This window comes from Heloderma suspectum, chromosome 14, assembly GCF_057233095.1.
Source record: "Heloderma suspectum isolate Gila_16-S chromosome 14, 16-S_ref, whole genome shotgun sequence".
Classification (NCBI taxonomy): Eukaryota; Metazoa; Chordata; class Lepidosauria; order Squamata; family Helodermatidae; genus Heloderma; species Heloderma suspectum.
Window position 1 is genome coordinate 12,894,959 of NC_139471.1, and position 17,110 is coordinate 12,912,068.

The 17,110-nt window shown below is 47.7% G+C and overlaps 1 protein-coding gene across 1 annotated transcript in view; it reads left to right on the forward strand.

Moving 5' to 3' along the window:
* Positions 1 to 17,110, forward strand: part of CACNA1B (calcium voltage-gated channel subunit alpha1 B) — a 479,093-nt gene that overhangs the window by 275,253 nt on the left and 186,730 nt on the right. The window contains exon 13 of the mRNA XM_084821407.1: positions 12,378 to 12,490. Coding sequence (XP_084677533.1) covers positions 12,378 to 12,490 — 113 coding nt within the window. The remainder of the gene's footprint in view (positions 1 to 12,377; positions 12,491 to 17,110) is intronic.

Sequence of the window (17,110 nt, forward strand, 5' to 3'; positions counted from 1 at the left end):
TACATAAATCTTTACATAGACTAGACGTGCCAAATTAAGGAACGCAAATGGCGGCACCCCATGGGCGCCGCCATTTGCGTACGCACTTTTTTTTTTTTTCAGAGTCACCCGTGATAGGCTACGTGACGATTTACGTAGCCTATCACGGCTGACTTTGGAAATCTAGCCGTGATAGGCTATGTAAATCGTTACGTAGCCTATCACGGGTCTTCTTTTTTTTTTTTACTTTAGTTTTTTTTTTTGCAATGGCGGCGGTGGCAGCCAGTCAGGAGACCGGCCGCCACCCCCGCCCGCGCCGAAACGCCGCCGGGAACCACCGCCCAGAGGGACATTCGCCGAAGGTAAGTCCCGTCCCGGGAGGGGGGCGGGGGGCCGGCGGAGAATTTCCCAACCAACTTCGGGGGGCCGAATGCGTCGGCGCTCGGCCTCCCGAAGATTCGGGGAGAAATTCTCCGCCTTCCCTAACAATGACAGACAGGACACTCAGGCACCCTCCTCAGCCACCTCACAACTGGGGTAAGCGCAAGAACCCCAAACCTGACCCATGAGAATTTCTCCAAAATTTCTCCTCCTCTGAATTTCTTTTCGAAAGCAATTTCTTTTCTATCGAATTGAATGAGAATGGTCAAAAAAATGTGGGAGAAATTTTCAGCACAGCAGCACTAGTTTTGATTAAAAAAAAAAAAAGTCCTAAAATTTGCTAAGCACTCCGTAAGGACAAACAGAGCTTATGGTTCATCCAGGCCCAGGGCTCTGAGTGTTTTGCTTTTCAAGTCACACTTTCATCATCACCTGACACACACAAAAGAAGAAGCCATTAGTATAAGAGTTTGCTTGCTCAGAAATGCTCGTGGCAGAGTGTTTAAAAAAAGAGAACTTTATGAGCAGATATTCATCTCCCAGCTGGCATCAGAAAGAACGTTCTTGTTAATTACAAATGGAGTGAAAAATGGTATGGGCTATGTATGGAAAAAAAAGGGCGGTTTTTCTCTATGAAGTGGATAAAAGCAGAAAAATAATTCAGCAGCGCTGAGGCTGAGAAGGAGAAGAGAGAGGATAAGGGACACTGGAAGCTTACAGGCGTGTTGACTTGTGTGCTGGGGATACTGGTGAAGTGGGAATGGCAGCTGGTTGCTGAAATGTATTTGTTGCAGGAAGGCCAAAGTTCTTCCAAAGAACTCGGCATCTTCCAAACAAAACTGTTTACTGTGGTTTTGATGTTTTATGTATTTTGTATTGTTTTATTGTGTGCTCTTTGGTTTTAATTTTTGTGAACTGCCCAGAGAGCTCCGGCTATTGGGCGGTATAGAAGTAAGTAAGTAAGTAAGTAAGTAAGTAAGTAAGTAAATAAATAAATCAAGGCAGCAGGTCACTTCTGTGAGGGCTCTGGTATCATGGTCCACAACGGAGGAAACTGAGTTTCCTCAGAAACTGAGTTCTCCAGTAGCAGCTTTAAGATAGATTTAGACACAGGCCTGCTCAAGTAAAGCCTCCACCTTGGATCCTGCATGCTTTCCTCTAAATCATGGGGAAGGACTGTTGCCCTTTGATGCCAAGGAATGGACCTCAAACTTCTCTAGCAACCAGGAAGGCCCTGGGGAACATTCTGCATCCAGAACCTCACTCTGCAGACACTCCCTGCCCCGGGAAAAAGCCAATGACTGCAGAAAAAGGTTCTGGCCCTCTAAAAGCCAGACACAGCACCTGAAGGGGTGGGGCTTGCAGAAGGACTCTCCTGGCCAGGCTGAAAACCCCGGCAGTTGCTCTTAGGGATGTTGCAAGTGCTTGATTTAATCCAGGAAGCCAGCAAAATCCCCTGCGCCCACCCTGGCCCCCACTCGCTGACTTCCAGGAAGCTGACAGGCCCAGCCAACAAGCAACCTGGAGCTCGGCGAGTGGCCAGAAACAGCCCAGGCTTGTCGCTGCACACCCAGTAGCAAGAGCAGCTGGGGCGTGTGGGGCAACGTGTCTTCCTCATCCTGCCTGGTCAGCTCCCCTGTCCTTGACAGCCAACCAGGCAGGACGGGGCCTCAGCTGGCAGCCCCACCACTACCTGTCTCCTGCTCACGAGTAGGAGGCAGCTAGCGGCTGGAGCATGCACTTATGCAAATAATTTCTTAAGTATGTATGTAAGTATTTGCACAATTTCCCTGAGTACGTATCATTTAGCGTATTGTCCCCCACTCCATTCACCCTTTCCTCAGAAATACTCAGTTAGCAGAAACACGCATATTTTCTACGAACCTATATGTGTAAATTTCGGGGAAGTAAACAAAAAATGATCCGAAAGTCCACGGACTCCACGCGGCCTGAAAGGGGTGCTCCGCAGCAGATTCCACAGGTCAGACTCTTAGAAATCCGAGCTCATTTTTAGTCTGTTTCTAATTTCTCCAGCATCCCTAATCTGAATGATTCATGGCAATAGTAAAGATTTGGGCCCTGGCTTGATGGCTCAAATAATTTGGTCTTAGAACAATAATGACAATAACATAGAAGAATTATAATATAGAACAGAAGTTTAGAAACTTGGGGCTGGGGCCAAACCCAGCTCTCCTGGGGTCTCATTCGAGGCCCTCTGGGATTCCCCATATGGCCCGCCCACTTCCCTGTCTCTACCCCTTTCTCCCAACCACCAATCATTTGGAGGTTTCCTGGATCATGCAGTTTTTCCCCCATTCAAAAAGGTTGAAATGGTTCCGCTAAGGATTAGATTCTACCTGAAGAGCTTTCCTTCTCCACACCCCTTCCTTCTCCTGCCTAGGTGATTCACAGCACTTTTTGCATATAAGCCTATGTGCACATAGACTTCCGATCGCCGTGTTTTTTAAAAACGTCATGATTGTGGCGGAGGCAGATGCTCGGTGGATGGGCCCAGGTAAGTTGCAGGCCGCTTGCTGAGGGGGGGGGGTGTTGAGCACGGTCTGAGAACTGGTGAGCAGGGGCAGGGACTGGACAGGCATCCGGAAAACCTGGACAGGGGTAGGTTCTCACATCCTTTGCTGTTCCAGGCTATGCTGGGGTAACTTGTTCTTTCAAAAAGCAAAACAACTCTGCAGCAGGATTGCTAGGCGTGGTCCTGAATCCAAGTCAAGAGACTTTGGGCTAGTACTGATATGGATTCATTCTGCTGAAGCTTTAACTCAGCTGGAATGGGAAGCTTCTTGATTTGGTCCAGGGTCCTAAGCCTCCTTGATTCCTGATATTCTGCACTGGTCCGCTGCCTTATCTTCTGCCCTTTTGCTTGAGCCATTGCCTTGCTGGGATGATGGTTTTGCTGATAAAGCAAGTAAGAAGTTGAGTTAGAGGAAAGGGTGAGACTAGGGCACCTCCCCTTTCCTGCTGCAAAGGCTTTTCCTAGCTGGGGTCTGTGCCTATTCCCAGTGAGAATTCCTCGTCTCTAAAGCCTTTCCCATGGCAGGCAAATTGCTGGCTCAGATTTTAGTCAGGTGGGTGGGAAGATGCAGAAAAGAGGCTTATGAGGGTGAGGGAAGGAAGAAGGGTCTTGGAGACTTAGAGCAGTGGGAATAGGGAAGGCATCAAACCCCATCACTTCCATGATTATGGGTGTGACTTGATTCAGGTTGGCTTAGGATGAGCTTGGATCTTTATGTTTTGGCAGCGGACAGCAGGATAGCTTGGCTAATTCCGAGCCAGTTTGAATTGAGCTTTTTTTGCAGGGGGGGGGGATCTGACCCATTGCTACTTGTGGACTTCCACAAAGCATCTGGCTTCGGTCCAATCCAGCAGGTCTCTTCTCTGACATTCTTCCTTGTTAGATTTCGAACTATAACAACAAAGGAGAAGAGATCCCATTTTTTTCACAGGCGACTTCTGCATCGGTGGCAATAAACCTTCTTGGGGTTAGTACAAGAGGAGAAGTGTAGCCACCTCTAATTAGCTGGCTTTGTGGAAGGTTCTTGTAATTGGACGTTGAGTAAGATATGTGAACTTCCATGGGAATGGCAGCAGAATATGCTCTGGGAAGATTGGCAATACCCAAAGCCTGATTCGGGCGCCTCCAATTCAATCGCGTCTCTTCCTCCAGGGAGAATTTAATTATGTTACAAATTAACTTCACTGTGGCTGAGAGCCTGTCTGCACTGATTTATCCCTGCTCCCTGTTCTTCGTCTTCTTCGTCTTCTTCGTCTGCTTCGTCTTCTTCGTCTTTGTCGTCGTCGTCTTCTCCTCCTCCTCCTCCTCCTCCTCCTCCTCCTCCTCCTCCTCCTCCCCCCTTTCTGTTTGTTGAAATGCTCTGATTAACTTTCTCTGCTTGATGCTTCTGACTGCTTCAAGCACTTTGAAAGAGGGACCACAGATGCTTCGCAAAAAAGAAAGAAAAGGAAATGTTTTTGTTTCATGTCCCTGTAAAAGCCAGTGGACCATTTCAGTCTCTGAAGAGGATCTGTTTTGCAATATTCAGACCAGGTACAACTCTTTCCAGAAGCCTGTAGGCTCATTGATGTCAATTACATGGGGGGGGGGCTTTATGGTTTAGAGCAGGCTTCCCCAACCTTGTGGTCTCCAGATGCTTTGGACGACAACTCCCTTAAACCCTAGCCAGTGTGGACTGGTTGACTAGCTGGAAAACAGTAAGGGAATGAAGGAATGAGTGGAAAAGCAACATTGAAGAAGGTGTGGATAGCAACCTATGTGGCTATTTCTTTAAATGTGAGTGGTTTGTTAAAGGATTTCAAATCCAAATTTATATACTGATTGGTTTGGGAAACAGTAACTGAAGGATTAAGTGACATTATTCCATGAGGATCATCATTGCAAATGGGATATTTCCATTTCCCTTCGAAAGTAAAGGGTTAAACCGCCCAACGTCAAGACATCCACAGAAATGGCAGAGTTTAGATTATTTAGAATTTAGATACACCCTCGCTGCTGGGAAGTCTCCAAATTCCAAGATTCCTATGCCCTGCTGGGCTGAAGCTGGCAGGGTGGGAGGAACGGCAGATATGATCTTCACCTCCCTGTTTTCTGTGTTCGATAAGGGCGCTTCAGAAGGGGAGGGAAGGAGGCTGAAGAATGCGCAGGATACCTCATATCCTGGCCTTTCTGGTCTCCTCCCCTCCCCACCCACCAAATACCCCGTTTCTTCCTCCCCTTTTCTGACCTCAGAGAGTCAGCCAGCATGGTTCTCCCTGCTCCAGCTGTGGGTCGGATCTCTGTCTCCCCCTTCTGAGGTCAGAGCACTGCCCCTGACCTTGAAGGGGGTTTCCAAGCAATTCTATAGTCCCAGCATGCTCTACCAGGGACCATAGGATAGGGTTGTCCATCATGGGGAAATCCTGCCATTTGGGGGCCTGACGGATCTGGCTTGCCTTGCATTTGAGAGGTGAGCTGCGTGATAGTTTCCAAAACCTGGGGAGGTTGTGCAAAATTGTGGCCTGATTTGCACAAAATCACAGCCATAAATAGCACAATTTGCACAAAATCATGGCTGTAAATAGTCTCATTTGTGCATTTTTGTCCCTGCAGTTTGTCTAATTTGTCCCTGCAATTTCCACCCATTGGTTTTCATCATTTCCCTGGAACTTCAGAGAACAAGTCTGCTTCATCTTCGGCATGACAATTCATCAGATACTTGAAGACCACAGTCACGTCTTCCCTTAATCTTCACCTAGTGAAATTGATTAGCAGTGAATTCAGGACAAACAAAGGACAGTCCGTCTTCACACAATGCATAATCAATTTATGGGATTTGCTGCCTTAAGATGTAGGACGTGACTACTAACGTAAATGGTTTTAAAAGGAGATTAGACAAATTCATGGAGAGCAGGAGAGCTCCATCAATGGCTATTAGCAATCATGGCTCTATAGAACCTCATTGTTCAGCAGTAGTGTACCACTGAATATCAGCTCCTGTAGAGCAACAGCAAGAGAGGGGTGTTGTCTTACTGTCCTGCCTGTGGCATTGTCAGAGGCATTTGGTTCGCCCCTGTGGAAACAGGATGATGGATAATATAGGCCTGTGGTCTGATCCAGCACTGCTCTTCTTCTGTCCCTAGCCAAGCCCTTTTCTAGTTTCACCAACCATTGATTTACATAGTTTTATCCACTTCCCAGCCTTCTGCAAATTCACAACAGTTGATTGAGCAGCACTAAGGAGTAGGATGGAGTTGTGCAGGGTTGTGCGCAGTGCACCTGTGGATATGTGAGTGCCAATGCTTAAATGATGCCCCCCCCCAAAGAACTATGGTGAAATGAATGTAATTGCTGACTGATCTGTTAATTGTTCCCCTGGGGGAACAGATAAGACTTAGAATGCACCAAACATCACTCTTCAATGGTGGCTTGCAGGGTAAGACCAGGAATGGCAGACCAGCTATCTGTTGAGCCCCCAATCAACCTTGGAAGAGCCCCAAACTGAGTTCTTCAAGACCCAGTTAGAAAGCTGCCACCCTAGCCCATCTGATGTTCATGAGACTGAATGGGCAACGCACATAACCATGAAGGGATCCTGTTTGATCTCGGAAGCTAAGCAGGGTCAGCCCTGGTTAGTACTAGGACGTGAGACTGCCTGGGAATCAGGCTTCCTGCATTGAGCAGGGGGTTGGACTCAATGGTCTTGTAGGCCCCTTCCGACCCTATGATTCTATGATGTCGAGCAAAGGGCTGATCCCGTCTGATCTCGGAAGCTAAGCAGGGTCAGCCCTGGTTAGTACTTGGATGGGAGACTGCCTGGGAATCAGGCTTCCTGCATTGAGCAGGGGGTTGGACTCAGTGGTCTTGTAGGCCCTTCCAACCCTCCGATTCTACGATCTTATGATCCCTGTTCAGTCATTTATTATTTGTTTATGTATTTATTTCTATACCACCCAATAGCCGAAGCTCTTTGGGTGGTTCACAAAAGTCACATGCTCTATGAAGCCGTTTACATTAAACAATTAGGTTTCTTTAATTATTATTTTGTGCCTGCCTTTGAAGCCGTAGCATGGATATCCCTGTGGATATCAATATGCAGGGAAAGAAAAGCTTCAAAGCAAGCAGACTTATTTATGCCTGCTGAAAGTTTTAGGTGTGTGACTTCTGGAAGAGCAGGGTGGCCAAAGTTTGGACATTGGCAGTTCTCTTTCCCTTATGAGTGTTCACAGTAGCCTTCCCGAACCTGGTGAGCTCCGGATGGGTTGGACCATGAACCCTATCATCATTTCATATGTTGTCTGAGGATTCTGGGGATTGTAGTCCAACACATCTGGAGGGCACCAGGTTGGGAAGGGCTGTTCTCTTGCATCCTCTCTAGTCCCCACTCCTAATGACCTCAGACTTTGTGATCACATGACAATTGAATTAATCTGTCAGTGATTGACAGAAGAAGAGCCATTACCTACTTAATTCGAATGTATTGGGTAGAAAGGGACCAGCGTGGCCTTTGCCAGGAGTACAAATTTTAAAAATTAAATTAAACTATTTGTAGCAAGCCTTCACCCTATGCTCCCTTCCCCTCACCCCATTGTATCATAAGATGCTTCTGTTAAAGGTAGATTTAATTAGCTCTAAGGAAGGCCAGACAACACTGAATTGCATTTTTCAATCACGTGGGGAGGGCCATATCGGAAGGAATCCTGATTCATCAGCTGAAGGGGATGGTGGAAAATGGGAGCAGTTGTCATGGAAGATGGATGGGTTAGTGTGTTGTGGGAACTGTGTTCCACTCCAGTTGATGATCCCAACAGAACAAGGATTCTGGTCCAAATGAGGGTTTCACAGCAATGAGAGTCAGGTGACACAAAGCAGGGTTGTGCTCTGGTAGACACAAGGTCTGGCAGAGCAGGTTCAAGTTATGGTCAAACAAGGCAGTCCAGGTTGGCATGGCATTTGGGGGGACAGCTCTGTGTGGAGTTAGAGCAAGTTTTGAATAGAACTGTGCTCAGATGGCCTCTCAAAATCCTCCACTTCGTTTGTGGGCAGAGAAATTTGGGAGACAATTTCACCAAATTTCTCCAGGGGGAGGAGAAATTCTCAACAGCTTTTCCCAGATGCGGCTCCCCATGGCGGCGGCGGCGGCAGCAGCTGGTCTTCCGACCGGCTGCCGCCACCACCATTTGCAGACTTGTGGTTTTTTTTTTCCCCCCAAGACGTGATAGGCTATGTAAAGATTTACGTAGCCTATCATGGCTGGGTAAAATCAAAAACAGCGTACGCAAATGGCGGCAGCTATGGCCGCCGCCATTTGCTTTCCTTACTTTTGGTGTCTTAGTCTACGTAAATATTTACGTAGACTATGACGGCGAAAATAAAGGGGAATGCAAATAGCGTAGCAGGCACTATTTGCATCCCTTTTTGATTCGCTGTTTTAGCCAACGTAAATATTTGCATACGCGGTTTGTTTGTTTTTTTATCCAGAGCCCTCCGTGGCCGGAAATCCGTGGCCATCGAGGGTTCCGGGGGGGAGGAACAGAGCGCCTCCCCCGCCGTCGAGGATTCTGGGGGGAGGGACGGAACACCTCCCCCCCACCATAAACATAATCCCCGGAAAGGTAAGTACATTTCGTACATCCCTAAGCTTGGATTCGTGGTGGGGGGAGGCGCTCTGTCCCTCCCCCCAGAATCCTCCCTGGGCCGGCTCTGCTCCATGGTGGCTCCATGGAGCTGCCGGCCAGGGCCATCCACAGCCAGAGTTCCGGCCATGGCCAGCTGCTGCGGACGAAAATGGCAGCCACCATAGCGGCCGCCATTTGCGTCCTGCCAGGCTGCTGTGATAGGCTATGTAAGTATTTACGTAGCCTATCACGGCAAAGAGCAGGGGTGCAAATGGTGGCCACTACGCTGTTTGCACCGCTGTTCTTTCCGTGATAGGCTATGTAAGTATTTACGTAGCCTATCACAAAAAGAGCAGCGGTGCAAATGGCGTAGCGGCCGCCGTTTGCACCCCTGCTCTTTGCCGTGATAGGCTACGTAAATACTTAAGTAGCCTATCACGGCAGCTTGGCAGGATGAAAATGGTGGCCGCAGCAGCCGGCCGAAAGACCAGCCGCCGCCGCTGGAGCCATGAATAAGTTTCATTACGGGGGGATTCCACAGGGTGGGGGGGGGAGGCCGTTTTGCCACGGATTTCGGGGGACCGAATGCCAGTACATTCGGCCTCACTGAAATCTGTGGTGGAATTCTCTGCCATTCCTATGGGAATCAGGCTTCCTGCACTGAGCAGTGGGTTGGACTTGATGGTCTTGTAGGCCCCTTCCAACCCTATGAGTCTATGACGTTGAGCAAAGGGCTGGATGCCCCCAATCTCGTCTAATCTCGGCAACTAAGCAGGGTCAGCCCTGGTTAGTACTTGGATGGGAGACTGCCTGGGAATCAGGCTTCCTGAATGGAGCAGGGGGTTGGACTCGATGGTCTTGTGGGCCCCTTCCAACCCTATAATTCTATGACATTGAGCAAAGGGCTGGATGCCCCCAATCTCGTCTAATCTCGGCAACTAAGCGGGATCAGCCCTGGTTAGTACTTGGATGGGAGACCGCCTGGGAATCAGGCTTCCTGCATGGAGCAGGGGGTTGGACTCGAGGGTCTTGTAGGCCCCTTCCAACCCTTTCATTCTATGATTCTAAGTTTAAATCTATGCTTTCTTGTTATCGTAGGTGTTTTAGGGTTTCTTTCTACTATCTCTAATTCTACATCAGGGGTGTGGAACCTCTTTCAGCCTGAGAGCCAGATTCCGTTTCAGAGAAGCTCTTGTGGGATCTGTTTCAGTGGTGGTTGGGGCCAAAGGCAAAAAAGGGTGTGGCCAAAATACCAGCATATTCTACCTGAAAGCTCCTCCTGCCAGTAAATCATCCTTAGCGGAGGCTTTTCAACCTTTTTGAATGGGAGAAAAACTACACAAAAGCCAGGAAATCTCCAAATGGTTGGTGGTTGGGAGAAAGGGAGTGGAGCCAGGAGAAGTGGGCATGGCCATATGGGGAACCCCAGAGGAATGGGACCCCAGGAGAGCTGGGTTTCACCCCTGGCCCTGAGTTTCTAAACTTCAGTTCTATATTATAATTCTTCTATGTTATCATCATTGTTGTTCTAAGACCAAATTATTTGAGCCATCAAACCAGGCCCCAACTCTTACTATTGTTGTGAATTATTCAGATAGTGATTTTTGTTAACATTTATACCTCAAGGGGTGGTGAATATGTGGTAGACTGGCATCACTCACTAGGTTTTGTGTGTAATTAGGGATGTACAACCCCCCCCGGTCTGGTCCGGGGGGGAGGGGTCCATGGAGGGGCAATTTGGGCCATATTGGGCTGTATTTAGGTCAAAGTCAGTGCTTTATGGCTGCAAATGATGTACAATACGCCATTTACGTTGCAACTTTCCTGCGATAAGCTAATGGCAGCCACCATTAGCATATTGCATCTTATAGGGGGCTGGAAAGCCGCCCTCTGGGAACTACTCTGGACCTGGAGGTAAGTACAGCTGCTTCGCCATGGACTTCAGAGGTCGGGTTCTTTGGAATCTGCCCTGATTTGAGTCTGCGGCAGAATTCTCCAGCATCCCTATGTGTAATCAGGGGCACAAGGATGGATGGATCCGACTATATGTGGTCTGTGTGCATTTTGCATGTGTTCATTCACAAAGCCATGCCATCCCATTTCCACGTTAATCCGTACACATCTTATCCTAAAATAAGCAATGTACACACGTTTTATGGTGAAATACAGCTTTTATGCACAGTTTGCATGTTCTTTAAGCCAAAACCTGCAGAGCAAAATTTGGAGTAGTACGACCAGTGGTAAATGTTGACGTGCAGGTGCTCATCATGCCCTCATAGACACACCCCCAAAGAGAGGCCAGAATTGCAGGCAACTGTGTCAGTCCATATCAACAAGCCAGTTCTAGGATTTTTCATCTGCTAGGAGCAGGACCTTTGTACAGCTAATGGGTCCTAATGGCCCATTCAACACCAAGCCATCCCCAAATGCTCAACATTACTACACGGAGCAATGACACCTACTGTGTTAAAAGAACTGCACTGGCTGCCTATTAGGTACTTACAAGGTTTGCTATTATCTTATAAACCCCTACACAACCTGGGACCAGGATACCTAGCAGACCGCCTTCCCTTCTATAGACCCAGGTGACATCTAAGATCATCAGACGAGGCCTTTCTGGTCATTCCAAAACGAACGGAATGTCGCCATGAAGAACCCCGATGGTGGGCCTTCTCTGTAGTGGCACCCACCCTCTGGAAAACCCTCCCCTGTGCAGTTCGGGAGGCAGGAAATGTGGCATCTTTTAAACGCCTCCTGAAAACACACCTTTTCACACCGGCTTTCCCTGGGCTGTAACTGCGCTGGGTTTTACTTGGGTTTGACGTGATACTTTTAAACTTTTAAAAGTTTTGTATTGTGCTCTGTCAAGTTGTATTTTATGGTTTTGATTGTGAATTGCCCAGACAGCCTCAGCTATTGGGCAATATACAAACGTAAATCAATAAATGTATGTATGTATGTATCTGGCTGGGAAAAGGCATTTCTCCCCAGCTACAGTGAGGGGCCGCGGTGGCTTAGTGGTTAAGATGCTGAACTGCCGACTGGAAGGTCGGCAGGTCAGCAGTTTGAGACCCGAGTGCTGCGTGATGGAGTGAGCTCCCGTCTTCAGTCCCAGCTTCTGCCATCATAGCAGTTCGAAAGCAAGAAATTGCAAGTAGATAAATAGGTACCGCCTCGGCGGGAAAGGTAACAGCGTTCCGTGCACCTCGGTGTTCAGTTATGCCGGCCACATGACCACGGAAGCGTCTTTGGACAGCGTTGGCTCTTCAGCTTAGAAACGGGGATGAGCACCATGCCCTAGAGTCGGACACGACTGGTTGGGGATACCTTTACCTTTTACAGTGAGGACTGCAGCGATGCTCAGAGGGAACAGGGGAGTCTGAGGGGGGTGGCAGATGACATCGGCATCCCTGCTAATGAAGAAGTCCCAGCACTGTGTCCCTGTGAGCCCTGGTTCAACTACACCACTGAGTTTGAAATCAGAAGGAAAACTGTGTTCCAATCCACACATTAGTTTGGGAAGTGCAGACCTGGTCAGTTCACTTCCAAATGTGGACTGAACTAAATCTTCAAGCATCCACAGTACCCCAAGCATGCCACTATTCATGGCTAGGCAGCTTGGTGCCCTCCAGTTGTTTTTGGAATGCAACTCCCATTAGCCCCAGTCAGCATGGCCCCATAGTGAGGGGTGATGGCAGCTGTAGTCCAAAACATCTGGAGGGCACCGGGTTGCCCACCCCTGTTGAGATTGAATGCTTTCCCATGCAGCACAATTTCTTTCACCACCGGCAGGATCTGCTCCACATGGAGGAGAGGTGTCACCGTATCATCCTGAAATCATCATCCAGAGACTCGTCACTGATTCAGCCTCTTCTGCTTCCTTCTAGATTTTGCCGAGTTTGTCTTCCTTGGCCTGTTCCTCACTGAGATGTCCCTGAAGATGTATGGCCTGGGCCCGAGGAACTATTTCCACTCCTCATTCAACTGCTTTGACTTTGGGGTAAGACCAGAATGGTGGCAGTCCTGTCTGTCCAATCAAGATCTCCCACATGTTGCCCCCATGGTTAGGGGTTGCCTCCTGATCTTTATGGATTATTCCAAGGAAGCACTTGGACGGTTCAACGCACCACCACGGTGCGGTATTGTACTCTCATATGTCATGGTGCCTCTCTGTCCAGAGGTACCTGGATTGTGTCTCCGATTGGAGAGATTGGGAAGAGGCAGGGGGAGGGGCGGGTTACCCCACGTTTGGTTGACCTGCTGCTTTACCCTGTTCTAGCAGCAAACAATTCAGTGGACCTTCAATGTGACACGCAAATTTGTGAAGCGTCCCATTTTTTGCAGGCATTTGGGGTGGGTTAGGGTATTTTAGAAAATGTTTTTATTGTAGAATTTTATTGTTTTAAACTGTTTTTATTGTATGTTGTACATCACCCAGAGTGGCTGGGTGACCAGCCAGATGGGCGATTAATAAATTTAATAATAAATAAAATAATAAATAATAAAATGAGAATATGATAGAAATATATTTAAAAACACGCACAACAAACAACTGGCTATAACAGGTAGAAGTATATTCCTTTCAAATAATTGCTGTTCAGGATGTCTGTTGGTATTAACAACAGCCAAAATACAGATCCAGGAGTAAATTAATTCAAGAGTAATACCATTAAACAGATGAAAATGATATCAGCAATTGCGAGTGGCCTTGCAAGTGATTATAGTTCAAAATGGTCCTTAGTGTTAACAGTAGCAAATACACTCATACACAAGTAGATTTAACTGTGCAGAATAGAATATAATTCAAGAGTGATACTGTTAAGCAGATAAGAATGCTAGTAAAAACTGTAATAAGTTGATAACTACTCCCGAATGTATTGTCGTTTCTGTACTTCAACAGAAGAAGGCGCTCTTGTTAATGAGTAATCGCTACGTTGCTATACCATGTTCCTCTCAAACACATGCCCTGTTCCTCTCAAACTCACTAACCCGTGAGCTGGCCTGACTCTGTCTTTATGAGGTGGGCCAACTCATGGATTTTCATGTCCCCCCCCTCTCCAAAATGGCAAACGTGGTTCTCTCAACCACCCTTACCATTTGACTCTATCTACTGCGGTCCAGTGGTGATCCTGGCTCTGAGAAAGGCCTCCCTCCCTCCCCCCTCCCTCCCTGGCACCTGACATGCGGCATACCAAGGTAAGAGTGTGGGAGAGGGAGGGAATAGCAACCCATTCCCCTCTCCTGTCATTTTATGCCCAGTGCTGGGAACTAATGTTTTATAGAGTACCGGCCTTCCATTAAACTCCTTCCCGTTAAACTTCTTAGGCAATCTCCATTTCACCCCACTCTAAAAATCGCCATTTACACGAATTGCAGCCCCAATTTCTGCAACTCATGTAGATTTCGGCCATAATTTGTGCAAATCGTGGCAGTAATTTGCGCGTTATGGCTGTAAAGTGCTTAATGGTGTGCAAATTGCGGCCATAATATCTGCAAATTGCAGCCACAGTTTGCACACAATGAAGCACTTTGCGGCCGCAATTTGCGCAAATTATGGCCAAAATTTGCACGAGTCACCCAAATGTAAATGGTGATTGGGGGGGGGGGAAACCCAATGAGAAATTTCCCACATTCCAGGAAAAAAGCTGTGGCTCAGCTCGGAAATGCAAGCTGAGAGCCAGGGACTCCAGGGAATCTGTTGCGCACAAAAAGGCTGGATTTCCCCATGATGGCCATCCCTACTTCTTCTATGCGCAGTGTAATATTTATCTTCACGCAGGACTGTTGGCAAACATTTGCTTGCTTTGCATGGTTCCTCCCTCTTTTCCTAATGTATTAGAGTATGTCAGGAGGGCACTCCCTGACCGCTGAAAATCCACAGCCCCATCACTTTGGAGAGCTCACAGGGTGCTTCCAACATACTCTTGAGCCCATTTTCACAGTAACAGTGTGGGTGAGAAGACTGGTATATATATTACAGCATAGCCTGTACTCCATTCCGTGGCTTTTCTGCACCTGTGCAGAAGCGTGGCATGGAAACAGCCCCAGCCCTGGCTTCTTGCATGCAGCATGTCTGGTGGAAAGTTCTTGCCGAGCATGCTAGCAAAAGACGCCCCTGCCGCTTTGAGAGCTGTTGCTCCGAGGGGCCCCTGAGGAGCCTTTGCACACTCCTGGCCTTAGCCATCTCTCATCTGCAGGGACAACAGAATAGCCCTTGGCAGGTATCCACTTCCACCAGCACGACTGGCACTAATTAGCTGCTTCACCGGCAGGCTTCAAAGCAGAAGCCAAGTACTCCTCATCGGAACCGTCCTTGGTCCCATTGTTGGCAGAGAGGAGTCATCGCTGTTCCGGCCAGCAGAGCTGGCAAGAGTCACACACACTCTTCTCTTTCTAGAGCCGGGGTTTGCCAGTCTGAGTCTTAACCATCCATGGGCACAATCCCCACCCCAGCACACTCACCTAGGCGTAGGCCCCACTGAAAATCAGTGCAATTTACTTCTGAGTAAGCATGCATGGGAAGGGGCCGCGATGGCTTAGTGGTTAAGACGCTGAACTGCAGACTGGAAGGTCGACAGGACAGCAGTTCGAGACCCGAGTGCTGCGTGACGGAGTGAGCTCCCGTCTTCAGTCCCAGCTTCTGCCAACCTAGCCGTTCGAAAGCAAGAAATTGCAAGTAGATAAATAGGTACCGCCTCGGCGGGAAAGGTAACAGCGTTCTGTGCACCTCGGTGTTCAGTCATGCCGGCCATGTGACCACGGAAGCGTCTTCGGACAGCGCTGGCTCTTCGGCTTAGAAACGGGGATGAGCACCGCACCCTAGAGTCGGACACGACTGGTTGGGGACACCTTTACCTTTTTTTTTAAGCATGCATAGGATTGTGCTGTTCTAGTAGCTGGGGTGGCATAGTGGCTAAGAGGCCAGGCAAAAAATCTGAACATTCCTAGTTCGAATCTTGCCTCTGCCATGAACTGGACTCTCAGTCAGTACTGGGGATACCATTCCCATTACCAGATGTAACAGTGTACTCTTCAGGTTTGAAGCTAGCCTCACAAGAATCCAGTGGCTATTCTGTTCCTACCTTGAATACGTTGGTGGCTTTGCATAACAACATCACAGATTTATAACTACCTTTGCATTTCACAGTATTTTGGCTTACATCCTTTTTTTTTTTTTTTTGCTCTGTTCCCTGTTGATTAAGGATAATGCATCTGAATGAGTAGGTTCTAGCTAGGGATGGCATGGATGCCTGACTGGGTCCAGGAGTCCATCGGACTCCCCCCCCCACATCCCTGGGCCGTGCCCGCTGAGACTCTGGCTTTGCAGCCTTGCCCCCTCCCAGACGTTCCCTGCACTCACCGGATTCGCTCTGCATCAGCCATTGCAGCAATACCAGTAGCAGCAGGAAAACCACCCCCACCAGAAAGTTGGAAGAGGAGAAAAGAATAGCAAAACAAATGGAATTAAAACAAATGAATAACAGTAGGAATACAAACTGAGTTGGAAAACCAATGAGTCTTTTCATAACGATGTTGAATAGAGGAATGCAAAACCAAACCAAATTCTTGGACACCCCTCATCTGCCACAGGAGAAAGAGCTGCACAACCCCCTTCTTGTCAGACCTGCGTGAAGAAGGCTGGTTCTCCAAAGGTTTTATTTATTTATTTATTTATTTATTTAATTTAATTTATTTATTCGTTCATTCATTTCTATACCGCCCAATAGCCGAAGCTCTCTGGGCAGTTCACAAAAATTAAAACCAAAGAGCACACAATAAAACAATTTAAAATATATAGAACATTAAAACCACAATATAACAATACAACCACAATAAAACCTAGCAGCAGTGCAGGAGTTTAAAATACAGATTTAAAACAGCAAAGCTAAAAATTTAGAAAGCTAAAATGCTAAAATGCCTGGGATAATTATAAAATTTATAAAATTTTTATAATTTATAAAAGTTTGCTCTGGGTTACTCGTGTTCCAGGGGGATCTTTGGTGGTCTGACTTTGGTGGTCCCTGTAGTTCCCTTTAATGGCAGCACGTGATGGCAGACTCCATCCTGACAACTCTCTAACCCCACAGGTTCAGGACCCTTTTGCAGGCTTGAATCTTGAGACAGGATGAAAAGTTTAGCTGCAGGATGAGTAGCTTTGACACAGTGAACAGCCAGGTCTGTCATTCAGGACATGAAGGGATCTAGCAAATCTACCCGTTAGCCTCATATGCATGTAGTCTACTTGGCAGTGAAGGCATATGCCTGTTCCCTCCTGATTGCAATAAAATAAATCCATTCCACTGTAGAAATTGGACCATCTTTACCATGCAAGTAATGGCAATTATGTATCTCCAGTGGCCATTTCATTAGGTTTCTCATGGCTGTGATGATCTTTTGTTGCCTTACAGATACCTTATAAGGTTGTTGCATATTCAGGTGTGATTGAACTGTTTTCTTTCTGGCTAAGAAGGATGTGTATGAATGTGCCCTCCCCATCTCTGAGGAAACTGGGGCTCTCCAGTTGTCCTTGAACCCCAACTCCCATCCGCCCCAGCCAGCATGGCCAATACCCAGGGGTAATTAGAGCTGGGGTCCAGTCAGCAACATCTGGAGGGCCACA